This window comes from Trematosphaeria pertusa, assembly GCF_010094035.1.
Source record: "Trematosphaeria pertusa strain CBS 122368 unplaced genomic scaffold BU26scaffold_4, whole genome shotgun sequence".
Classification (NCBI taxonomy): domain Eukaryota; kingdom Fungi; phylum Ascomycota; class Dothideomycetes; order Pleosporales; family Trematosphaeriaceae; genus Trematosphaeria; species Trematosphaeria pertusa.
The window spans coordinates 2,230,721-2,241,942 of NW_022987215.1; the positions used below are offsets into that span (position 1 = coordinate 2,230,721).

At 54.8% G+C, this 11,222-nt stretch overlaps 4 protein-coding genes across 4 annotated transcripts; all 4 read right to left on the reverse strand.

Moving 5' to 3' along the window:
* Positions 1 to 1,348: 1,348 nt before the first annotated feature.
* On the reverse strand, positions 1,349 to 3,988 carry BU26DRAFT_549068 (glycoside hydrolase family 51 protein; the record flags this gene model as incomplete). The annotated part of the gene is made up of 3 exons (XM_033831974.1): positions 3,781 to 3,988; positions 1,666 to 3,733; positions 1,349 to 1,425 (listed from the first exon to the last, which is right to left on the reverse strand). The coding sequence occupies exons 2-3, from the start codon at positions 3,713 to 3,715 to the stop codon at positions 1,349 to 1,351; spliced, it is 2,127 nt and encodes a 708-aa protein (XP_033687496.1). The 5' UTR covers positions 3,716 to 3,733; positions 3,781 to 3,988.
* A 348-nt stretch (positions 3,989 to 4,336) lies between these two features.
* BU26DRAFT_517099 (ARM repeat-containing protein) lies at positions 4,337 to 5,561 on the reverse strand. Its single transcript, XM_033828488.1, has 2 exons — positions 4,720 to 5,561; positions 4,337 to 4,665 (listed from the first exon to the last, which is right to left on the reverse strand). The coding sequence occupies exons 1-2, from the start codon at positions 5,252 to 5,254 to the stop codon at positions 4,622 to 4,624; spliced, it is 579 nt and encodes a 192-aa protein (XP_033687497.1). The 5' UTR covers positions 5,255 to 5,561; the 3' UTR covers positions 4,337 to 4,621.
* A 548-nt stretch (positions 5,562 to 6,109) lies between these two features.
* Positions 6,110 to 7,905, reverse strand: BU26DRAFT_257675 (uncharacterized protein). The gene is made up of 2 exons (XM_033821223.1): positions 7,432 to 7,905; positions 6,110 to 7,365 (listed from the first exon to the last, which is right to left on the reverse strand). Exons 1-2 carry the CDS (start codon positions 7,717 to 7,719, stop codon positions 6,154 to 6,156), a joined length of 1,500 nt encoding a protein of 499 aa, XP_033687498.1. The 5' UTR covers positions 7,720 to 7,905; the 3' UTR covers positions 6,110 to 6,153.
* On the reverse strand, positions 7,842 to 11,145 carry BU26DRAFT_480167 (uncharacterized protein). The gene is made up of 2 exons (XM_033825696.1): positions 11,002 to 11,145; positions 7,842 to 10,953 (listed from the first exon to the last, which is right to left on the reverse strand). The coding sequence occupies exons 1-2, from the start codon at positions 11,086 to 11,088 to the stop codon at positions 8,092 to 8,094; spliced, it is 2,949 nt and encodes a 982-aa protein (XP_033687499.1). The 5' UTR covers positions 11,089 to 11,145; the 3' UTR covers positions 7,842 to 8,091.
* Between the last annotated feature and the right edge of the window lie 77 nt (positions 11,146 to 11,222).

The window sequence follows — 11,222 nt, forward strand, 5'->3', positions numbered from 1 at the left end:
CCACATGCTTAAGCTCACCGAGCCCCTCCATCATCGGAACTCCCTTCTACGCTTTCTTCTACATGCTCCTGCCAATTTCGAGAGGCTCATTTCGCTTCGGTGGCGTGTTTGTTTTGACTGTTGCCCGAAATTCGCGCCGCGTCCCACACCGCCCGCGTCCGCCACTTCCTTCACCTTCACCACGCATCTCCAACGCGAAAACTCTGCACTTCACCACGCGCTCTTTCCCAGCCGTCGCCCTAGCAACGCCCGTCCGGAGCTTCGAGCGCCGAGCTCCGGTGGCCGACTATTTAATCTCGCCTCCGCCCACCCTCTCACCTTTTCTCCTCAACCACCTCTTGCTCTGCGAGGCCTACCCCGCAACGCTACCCTCCATCTCGCCGCGCTCACTCGAGCAAGGCAGTGGAGGTAGCGGGGCTTCATCACCCTGAGGTGCGTTCCGTTCGCACAACGTAAAGGCAGAGACCCGACCGTCCCCTCTCCCGGTCGTTTTGAAAAATGGAGTCGGAAAAAAACCGTGGATGGCATCGCACGATAGCCCAGAGGTTCGAGTCCTCGAGTTCACCAGCGGCACGGCGAGGGAGGTGGGACTTGCCACCGACCGGCGCATGTCGCGCATCAGCAGGGGGGAAGTACGGTGTTACATACTCTGGATCTCATCCCAGGAGGGGGTGGGATTTACATGGGAAATAGGAGGAATCTGTAACCCGGCGGCTTCCGCAGGCGTACGACGTATCGCGACCCCCCGGCATCATCTTCGCCCCGGCCGCTTGCCTGCGCGCAGCGCGTTTCCGGGCCAGCGACGTGGTGTCGGAGTCCGCTGCTTGATGCAGATTCGCTTTCTCTTCTTGAGGAACGAATCGACCCCTCCGGACAATACCCAACCGCCATCGTACCTTTGGTAGCAGTCGTCGCCCTCGCAGGCCCGGCCGATCGTTGCAGGAGAGAGTCCAGTTGTGCCGCTTCCTCAACCGTGACAGCACGCTCTGGTGCTGGCTCTTATCTATGCATCAGATCACCCTAGGGTTTTGGTATAGCTTGAGGCCTCCTCGGAGGACTCTTGCGGGTTGTACGGGTACACGAATTAACGGGCTGTCAAAGGCCCAGGGAGCTCGAAAGAGCTTTGTCCGGTACTCGATCCCCCGAGTACGCACCTTGTTGGCTAGATCGCTCTCTTGACTGTGCGCTGGGTTGACAAGAGGCTAGTCAGGGAAAAGCGGGCGGGGATATTTGGACGAGTTGGTGAATGGCACTGCCATCCTTGGTTTTTTTCATTGAGTGGTTTGTCTCTGAGAGGCGCTGCTTGAGGAAGGAACGGTGTCTTTGCTGTCACTTTCAAGGGTTTGTCCTAGAGGCTAGTAGGCTGTCGCAGTCTGGCTCCTGGGGCTTCTGGGAGGTTGCCTCTCGGGCAGCCGTCCACGCCAGCTGCAGCGCGATCAGAGTGAGGGCAGAGGAGGGTCTTGACTTAGAGTGCCACTGGTAAACGTATAGAGACGGCACTTCAATACTGCAAAAGCGGAACGCTCCCTGGGCACCGTTCACATTGAACTGGCTAGAGCAGATGGAAGTAAGCCATAGAGAGCGCATATGCAACTGAACGACCTGTTTCGAGCTAAATTAGACAAATCAAGCAATCAACACAAACCCCCACCCACATCTACTCACCACACGTCAAAACCGCCACACTCCACCCCGGCATCGTAACCCGACTCCCCCCATCCTCTCCCGTACCCACCTCCAGCTCCTCAATCCCCACAGTCCCCTTCTCCTCCGGCGTATTCCGCGCCAGCTTCTCCCCCTCCACAACACTCGCCGTCCCGCACTGTAAATTCGTACTCACCACCTGCTCGCCCTCCCCCGCATTCGCAACCTTGACATACACCGCCGCGGTACCCACATCCAGACTCGCCGTCCAATACAACGGATGCACCGGCACGCTCCCCTCAACCTCCAACACCCTCGCATCAGCCGGATGCGTACTGGCCAGCAGTTTCAGCACCCAGTAGCTGCTCGACAGCACCGTCTGCGCGGGATCCGCATCGAACGAGATAAGCCGCGGCTTGCCCTCGCGGTCATAGTGCAGATTCGAGAGGAACGGGGCATACATCTGCGTCTTAACGACGTCGGAATTGCGCTCGATGCCGAGGCCCATGACGGCCTCGGCGACGCTGGCCTGCATGAACGGCCAGGGCGAGAAGGTCTGGTTGTCGAAGCGCTGGACGGAGTACTCGGAGACGATGACGTCGGTGCCGTTGTCGCGCGGCCAGGTATCCCATGCGGAAAACAGGCCGAGGAAATTGCGGCTGTCGCCGTAGAAGTGCTGGTCGAACTGGACGCCTGCGGGGAGCTGGATGCCTTTTGTGGTTGTTGCGATGAATGTTTTGTCTGGGTATGTGGCTTTGAGGGCCTGGTAGAAGGCGGGCCAGCGGTAGGCATATGTGTTGGAGAACCAGTCTTCGTTGCCGATCTCGATGTATTGTACGTTCCAGGGTGAGGTTCGCCCATCTCGAACTCGCAGACTCCCGTATGCGGAATCTGGGGCTCCGAGCACGTATTCTAGCTCGCGGAGTATGTCGTCGATGAACGGCTGTAGGGCCTCCTCGGGCACGCTCTCCCCGCCTAGCGAGTAGCCCGCGTACACGCCTAGAATTGTCCCGCCATCAGCACCTACGAGATCCTCGCAGAATGTCAACCATTCGAACAGCCCCATACCATCCGTATTGTAGTATCCCCAGTCGCCCGGCCGGCCCGGGCGAGTCGTCAGCGGGCCGATCGTTTCGTTCCATTTCCAGCGGCGGGCTACAGTTTGGCCTTCCAGATTGTTGCCACCAGGGATGCGGCAGTGCTTGAGGTTCAGATCGAGGAGGTTTTGCATGAGGTCAGGGCGCACTCCGTTAGTGCGGTTGTTATAGGTCGGCGGGAAGAGGGATATGAGGTTGAACTGGACTGTTGCAGATTGGGAGGAGGTCGATGTTATAACGAAGAGGTTGTTAGTGTCTGGGGCTGCGATGGCAGGTGTGAGGGTAGCGGTGTAGTAGGTCCAGTCCGGGCCGCCGGCGAGCGCGACTTCGGTGGAAACCCATTCGTGGCTTTGGTCCGCGGCTGAGATGAGCGCTGTTTTGACGGTGAAGTTCTTCACGTCGCTGGATGTTCGTGCCCAGAAGGATATGTTATAGGCTACTGGACGGACCGAGAGACCCCACCATCCCTCGTTCGCGAAGCCTTCTCCTGGCCCTTTCATCTCCACTCTCAGCGAGTTCGGCAGCGCGTCCGAGAGCGGCAACTCCGTCGTAAGCCCCATGCAAGCCCCATTGACCGCATACCACCCCTCCATTGTCCGGTCCTGAAACGCGCGATTCTGAATTGTTTCCGCGTAAAGGCCACCGTCGATGCTATGATCGATATCCTCCAACATCACACCATAGAGAAGTAGACTGCTTTTATTCCCTCCCGTGGTTGAGACGGAGAGATGTAGGGGGCCATTGTTGGTTTGGTTGAGATTCGTGTAGTCCCATGCTGGCTGGCCAATGACTGGGCCTGAAGTTCCTCCAGGCTGTGCAGGGACGGTGACCGGGAAGGTGGTGCTAGGTACATTGGTGGGCGGTGCAGATCCAGCGCACGTCGATTGGGTCGTGGATAGTGGGGATGGCAATGTTGTCGTGGAGTTAGACAATAGAGGGATTGACGAAGCGAGAAGGGGTGCTTGAGCGAGCATCAAGAGCAATATTATGCGCTGCATCGTGTCAGCGACTTCGCCTAAATGCTTGATCAATTTCCTACCGGAAACGATACTGGACGCGGGTACCTTCTTGTACCTCGTATTTAATGAGTGTAGCTTAGTACTTACATAGTCCCGTGCTCAAACGTTACACCCTCAATATGCAGCTCTTATGCCTAAGCAGTGTAACCTGCGAGAAGGATTCGAACAGTTCTTAGACAGAAGCATGCAGCGCGAAGCAGTCAACATAAGGCCGAAGTATGAGTGGTGGAGTAGCATTAGCTCGACAGGTTCGGGAAATTTACCAGCGATCGTCCCTGGACCGAGAGTCATTAGGACCTCGCCCCCGCATTTGAACGGCAATTCTAGCGGCCTAAGGTGGGGTAATATTGCGGAACTGAGAGTTTAAATCGCGAAATCCGGCTTGTGAGCGGGATCTTTTGCTATGGGACTATTGGCGCTGGGATAGGCCTGGTATCGTGAGTATGTAGTCAAATTTAGGTAGAAGGTTGATCGACTGGGGCTGCCCGTTTAGCCACCCAGGGCTTAACCATGGTGATCTCTTTTCACGTGACGGCTAATCTCACAGTTGGATCTTGGAAAGACGCTCGAGTTCTATGTCGATCCGGTAATTCGAAGCAAGCACGGCTTCTCAATGTAGAGCCTGATTTCTGAGAGTTTAGATGTCCCACAGAAAATAAGCATGCTTGTCTGGACGATGTTACCACAAGTTTTCATTGGGTATATTCCGAGTCGCAGAGACTCATGTCTTATTGCCTGCGATTATATCCGGCACATCATTTGCATGCCTCCAATGCAGTTGCCAGAACCTCTCCAAACGCCATGTCCCTGACCATGCCCATCATGCTTCGGCTATCGCGTTTCGTCCTGCATATGAACTCGTTAAGCAGGCTGCTCGTATGCCCTCCGAATGACTCTGGAAAATTCTGAAAATGCTGTTAGCAAATAATCCCACCCTGCATCCTTTGGATTCCACTCACGGTCAAATTTGACATTCTCCCGAACCACCGTGCCCTTGGCCTCGTTATCCTTATTGATGGGCACCTTGATCTTATCCCCGTCCACATTCCACCCACACACTGTGCCTACGAAGTGTTCGAATTCCTTTCCTTGAAGATTCAACCAGCTCTCCAGGATGTTCCTGTCCACCTCCCGTATCGACTGGCTCACTGTCGCCGCGATGCGCACCCGCATCAGCTCCTCAAATCCCGAGACATCGGCCACCAGGTCTGCATACAGGTCGTCTGAGTCCAGCGTCGACCAGAACGCGGCGTAGTCAGCACCCTCAAGCAGATTCTTGAGGACGTTGAGTTTCTGCACGGCTTCGGAGAGCGGTGCATCGCCGGCGGCGGGAGTGTGTGAGGATGTGTGGAGGGGCGCGAGGGTGTGGCAGGGAAGGAGCGAGAGGCAGAGGGAGAAGTCCGGGGTTGGGAAGACGGTGAGGGCCTTGACGAGGATGTTGGTGATGGTTTCGTCGCGGTTGAGGTGCGGGTTGAACTGATACCTATGTTGCATCCATGTCAGTATTCAGCACAGAACATACTGCGGATACGAGAAACTAGGAAAGGCTCTTTCAGATAGAGCTAATAATTCCACTTCAGCGGGAGGAGTGATTCAAGCTCCGGCCCCTCGGTTAATAGGAAACGTTGTGGTATTTGATCATCACGAAACCTTGAAAGCCAATAGTAAGCGGCAAAGTAAAGAAACGTACAGCTTCAGCAGCGCCAGGTTGGCGTAGCAGTCGTACGTCTGGTTCTCGCACTGCTGCATGACGTAGTCCTGGAAGACCCCGGTGGTCTCAGGATTGTACCGGTCGAGGCCATTGAGGATCTGATCGATGTGTTCTGGCCGCTCCGGCGCGAAGTCGAAAGGGACGCCCATGATGGTTTGTTGAATGTGCGACAAGAATTCTGTGATGTTGCAGTTTACGAATTTCAGTGCGGGAAAATTACATAAGCAACAGCCACTCTTTGCGCCACCGCACTAGCCACAGAATTGTCCCTCGGCGTCAGCTCATAGGGTGATAGGCTCTCCCACCACAACAGCTTCATTATCACACATCATCGTTGGCTACGCCTTACTTGCCTCCATCACGGTTTTACGGTAAACATAAATGCAATATACTTCGAATCACAATAGATGTTTCCTCGTTAGCGACAATATCCTAGAAGAAGTAGAGGTTTCAGAGAGGGAGATCCGAAAGCGAGGAATTGAGAGGCTAAAAGGAGCCCAGGCTACGATGCTCATATGGAGTCTATCAGTTCGGTATTTTGAGATCTCAAGTTTTCAGGGTATATGGTCCGTCAGCACTACAAATACAAGATAAGCCTCAAGCCCCCGAAGGACGGCCCCAAGCAGCTCATTCTGTCCCATCTTGTCCGCATAATCCCTCCCTAAGGAGCGAAAATAGCATTCTAGTCCCCCAAGAGATAGCAGCTATGTCCGCTGTCCGACTCGTCCGAATGCTCATCCTCGTCATCTGGTAGACTATGGCGTCGGGCGAAGAAGCGCCAATCCTCTCGAAACGTGGGGCGCGCAATGTGAGGAGGAATCTGAGGAAGTTCGTCAGGAATCTCTCCCTCCAGCGCCTTCCAAAATCCCGGAAAGGCACCATGTCTCTGGATCAAGCCTTCGATATACCGCCATTGTCCAGTATGCCGTAGCAACGAAGCCAACGCCCCGCCGTCGTAGCCTTGAAGCCACATGTTAAGATGGTCCAGATTTTCTCCAGAACCGCAGGTACCCTTCCTGTATTTCTCATATCTGCTGCTGCTGAGGCCGAATGTAATGCCAGTTATGCAGCAGCCCTGGAAGTTCTCCTCTTGACGTGTGACTTCTGTGTCGGTAATAAATCTCCGGAGCTTTGGTAAGCGTCCTTTGAATGCGTGATACCATCTATACCATCGTCCCTCATACGTAGTCTCTGATTCATCTAGCGACGCCGGTCCGTAGATAGGATAACCCTCGTGGTCGAGCTCCATCCCACTTATTCGGGTCACCAGGATTGGACATTCGACCAGGTAAAGCTCCAGAAGTCCGCCATGGGAAACGATCCAGTCACACTGCCAGTCATGCGAGAACTGGAACTCAACCAGACGCAGGCTCTTCAACTTCGGGAAATGCACGCCTCGCAGATCGATCTTGGGATAGAATCCGGCACCGTAACGGAAGCTCAAATGGAGATGAGTCAAGCTACCCTGATTATGACTCAGCCATGTAGTGGCAAAGTGTGTGCCGAAGTCATGTGCATCACTGATATCTGGTCGATCTTTGAGCCTGTCTCCCGGGTAGTGGTATTCGTCGAAGCGGTCAAAGTGTAACCTCAGTCGCTCAATGTTGCGCATAACAGTAAGAAATTCAACGCTCAAGGCGAGCGTCGGGTCGTGATCGCACTGAAGTCTCTTGAGGGACAGCCCGCTGACTGGCGTAAGGTAGGTAGCTCGTCGATAGAGGCTCGAGAACATGGCCTCGATCATGCCGTCGACAGTGATGGTCCCATATTCCCACGCCCAATCACGGTCCTTGATTCCGAAACGGCCGTATATGCAGACGTCCTCCAGTTTCGGAAATCGTGCGCTGAGATTGACGGCCGCATTGAGGACCGCACAGTCTACCTTGAACCATCCCTATATTCATTAGCTCGAAATGCACCGGCGTATATTCATTAACAAGATCAGGAACTAATGCCTTACAGGTAGAATGTGATGTTCCACGGGGGGAAGATAGCTGCATACGTCCGGAGAAAGGTTGATTTCCTTAACGTAATCTGCACAGTCGCTAGCAAGGAGCATAGCGAGGCGTGCAAGCGTACGATTGTCGTCTTCAGGAAAGGTCGTCTTCAGCCGCCGAAACAACCGCTCGCCGACAACGCCGTTCAGCTTGCGATCCACGAGCCGAAGGGCTTTCAGGCCTTTTTTGTTGACCGAAATGCAGATCTTGAGCAAAAGCTCTGGAGGGAGATCGGTGAGTGTACGCGCCATGCTGGAGGGAGTTGGCGTCTTATTGCCGAACTGTGGCCTGGGCGCCCTTCGCGGGAGGACTGGAGAAGGTAGAGGGCAAAGAAAAGAGACACGAGAGACGCGGGAAGTTGAAGTCCATTCGAGTTGCCAAGACAACCTTAACTTCCCCAAGGAAGGAGCGGTGACGCAACCTACCTACCTAGGGTAGGCACATTCGAACCCTTCGAGCGGGACCGCGAACTATCAAATTCCGCACGTGTGGACTCAAAACATTTCAAGCATAACAAGAGGTCTATAACCGCAACGCCTAAATATACAGCCAGATATATCCGCACAGTGGGGGTATCAACAGCTCGCCTTCCCTCTCTCTACACACAGTATTGTACACACCATTCATCGCCGCGACGCAAAGCCTTTTCCCCCAGCATGTCTCAACTTCCCCTTGAGATACATATCGAGATGGTGATCGGGCGGCCAACCCCATTCCTTCACGCTCTCGAGCTGCGCCTTGATTAGTTCCGCTAGCTCTGTCGTCGCGCCTTGACCTTGCTGCTCCTTGTCGAGGACCCCTTCAATTGCAGCGCGTAGCGCCACGAATGTTCGGTACAGAATTTTGCGACCCCCACGCTGGGCGTGTGCACGAGCGTTGACTTCGGCGTGGTATGTCTTTGCCCAGGTCGCGAATGAGAATAGACCCTCGTAGTCGCGGAAAAGGCCTAGGGCGCGGACGTATGCGTGCAGTTGCGCTGGTCCAGGGATGTGTGGTGGGAGAGGTTTGGTCTCCTTTCTTGGAATTGGGTCATTTGGATCGGTATTTGCGCCGACTAAGGTGTGAAACAAAGTCCGCAGGGATCGCGGTCCCGTGGAGAGAAGATAGCGTGTCTCTTCAATATCAAGAGAGCCTCGAAAGGCGGATTGTGCTTCGTATCGAGCGATATTACAGGCCAGCAGGAACTGCGCGTCATCGGGATCGAGCTCTATGTCGTCCATCTTCTCAAGCAGGTAGAACATTGTCGCGTATTTACTCGTCATTTGCCTTGTCCTCCTGTGCCCTCGCGCTCTCATGATGAAGGAACCGAAGTGCAGTTTTTGCATGTAGGCCGTCCATGCTGGCCGATACCGAGGGCGAGCCTGAAACAAAAGGGCATATGCGTATTCGAGAAGATAAGACTGGTCCATCTTGAATCTGAGGTTGTGCTCGCCTGGTGAGATGGGAATCGGTGTGGCAGAAGGCGGTTGGGAGAAGCGGCCGAAGCGGCAAAGGAAGCGGATGAAGGAGGCTAGGAAATAACCAGGGAGCTGTGGCATTGAGGCTTCATCCGAAAAAGTACCTTCCAGGAGGTGGCGTACTCCTCCGTCAAAATCGTCTTTGCTGGACTCTAATACGCTCAAGACCGTGGAGAAATCGGGGACCGTCTCGACAAGAAAGGCTAGGAATCTTCCATAGGGCCGGAGTCCTTTTCCCACCATCCTATGATACAGCTGTTCATATGTGGGCATGGGCTCGCTCAAATGGACCAGATGCAAGGGCGACTTGGGATCCGACAATACTTCCTTCATATCTCCAGGGAGGGGTTGCTGTTCATTAGTCTCAAATAATTCTGAGGCATCTGGCTCTTGCTCCGGGATTTCATAGGAATGAAGCTTCTCAAACATCGCATGGTACACTTCCAGGTGGGCAGGCGCGTCCGAGGTTTCGTGTGCCAAGAAGCATGCCCATGCTTCCCTCCGCGTCCGTGTTGCCCTAACCCGAGCGGCCCAGAGCAGACCATCCAGATGGTCCCGGTGCTTATATTGCGTCGAGAACGCGGGCAAAGATGTTCGCGTCTGGATCGTCGGAGACTGGTCTGTGTCCCAACCCGCATACGATTCAGCAACCTCTTCCCAGATACCAGGTCCGTAGCCAGCCTCAAACATGCGATGGAGGATGCGAGATGCTCTTGATGCACCAAAATCATAGTCTTTGTCTTCGTCCATAGCATTTCGGTTCTCCTTCCAAGGCGGCCAAGACGGCCCTTTTAGTTCCGCCCACTCCCTTTCTTGCGCCGTTTTGGCGTGCGCGAGCTGGTTCCTTGCCGTCGATCTAAATCCAGTTTTTGTTACAAGCAAAGGCGGCTCGCAGCTAGCCATGAAAGCAAGCACGTGAAACTGTGCTTTCTCCTGGTGTAGCGAAGAGATTACAGGATCTAGACTCGTAGGCAAAGACAGCAGGGAAAGGAACGTGTTGCTGAAGTGCGTGAGGTCTGAGACTTTCCTCTGCGTTAGCCGCCCCTCCTTCTTTCCCTCCTCGTAGATCCTCAGGGCCTCCGAAGAGAAGAGGGATGCAATCCAAGGTATCGATTCGGGCCAGACTGTGCGCGCATGGCGAAGCAGCCGCACAACAAGCAGCTTTAAGGATGGCCAGTGAAGGGGCTCAGCTTGCAACCTATTGGCGATATGCCTCATGGTTATCCCCAGAGCGAACGTTCTGATGTGCTTTCGGCGGAGAAACAGCAGCACAAGAAAGAATGGCGGCGTGGGATTTCCCGGTTTGAACATGTCAGCCGCAACAAGAGACTTTGAATCCAGGAGCAGAGTTGTCCATTGTTCCACGCTTCTCAACGAGTAGCCTTTCGACTTGAGTAGGGCTTCTTCTTGACTTGTCAACTCCGGTTCTATCTCGGCTTCAGGTGCTAGGGTAACGGCGCGGATGTGTCGAGCAAGGATAGAATACAGCGAGATGGGGCCTTCCCTCCGCGCTAGCATCTCATCGGTAGGAAGGGAGACCCGACTCCGCCGTAGCAGACCACCAGGCTTCCTTCTCCTGGGATTGGTGTAGGACAAATCCGTCTTTTCGGGCGGGGGCTCGTAGTACAACGCTCGTGCCTCGCTATGTATAGACTCCAATATAAGGGCTGGCTGGCTTTGCCGCTGGGCCTTCCTGCTGGCCCGGGAAGCCTGCGGCCGGGCAGAGGATATGTCATTCCCATATTCCGTTTCCGCCAGCTCTCGGAACGTGTCATCCACGCCGCCATCGCCTACACCGAGGATGGAAGCGAATATATCCGTTGCATCCTCTGGTAGCTCTTCGGCGCTGGAGTAATGTCGCCTGCAGAAGCCAAGGGGCCCCGCGGGCGGAGATTCAATGCTACCGCGCAGTCGGGGTACGGAGTGCAGACTCGGTGAAGTGGTCAAATACGACTTCGAGTGCGTACGAGGGGCGCATCTTGATCGGAAATGTGGGAGGCAAGAAGTCGCAATTAAGGCCGGCCGATGCTATAGGGGGTCAGACGGGGGCCCTTTTACGGGTTTTGCAGGACTCACTAAGTGAAGGCGCAGCAGAGTATGCGCGTTGTGGCGGAGGAAGCGGTATGGGCTACCTGGAGCTGCCAGGGACAGAATCAAGGGCATTCATTGACAGCAGCCCGGCCGTGAACGCACGCGTGAAGAGCAATTGCGATGAAAAGCCGCAGCCCTGCAGTCTCGCGGCAGCTTGCGCAGAAGTTTGGCCTCGTAATTTTGCATCTGGCGCTAAGCTGTGTAGG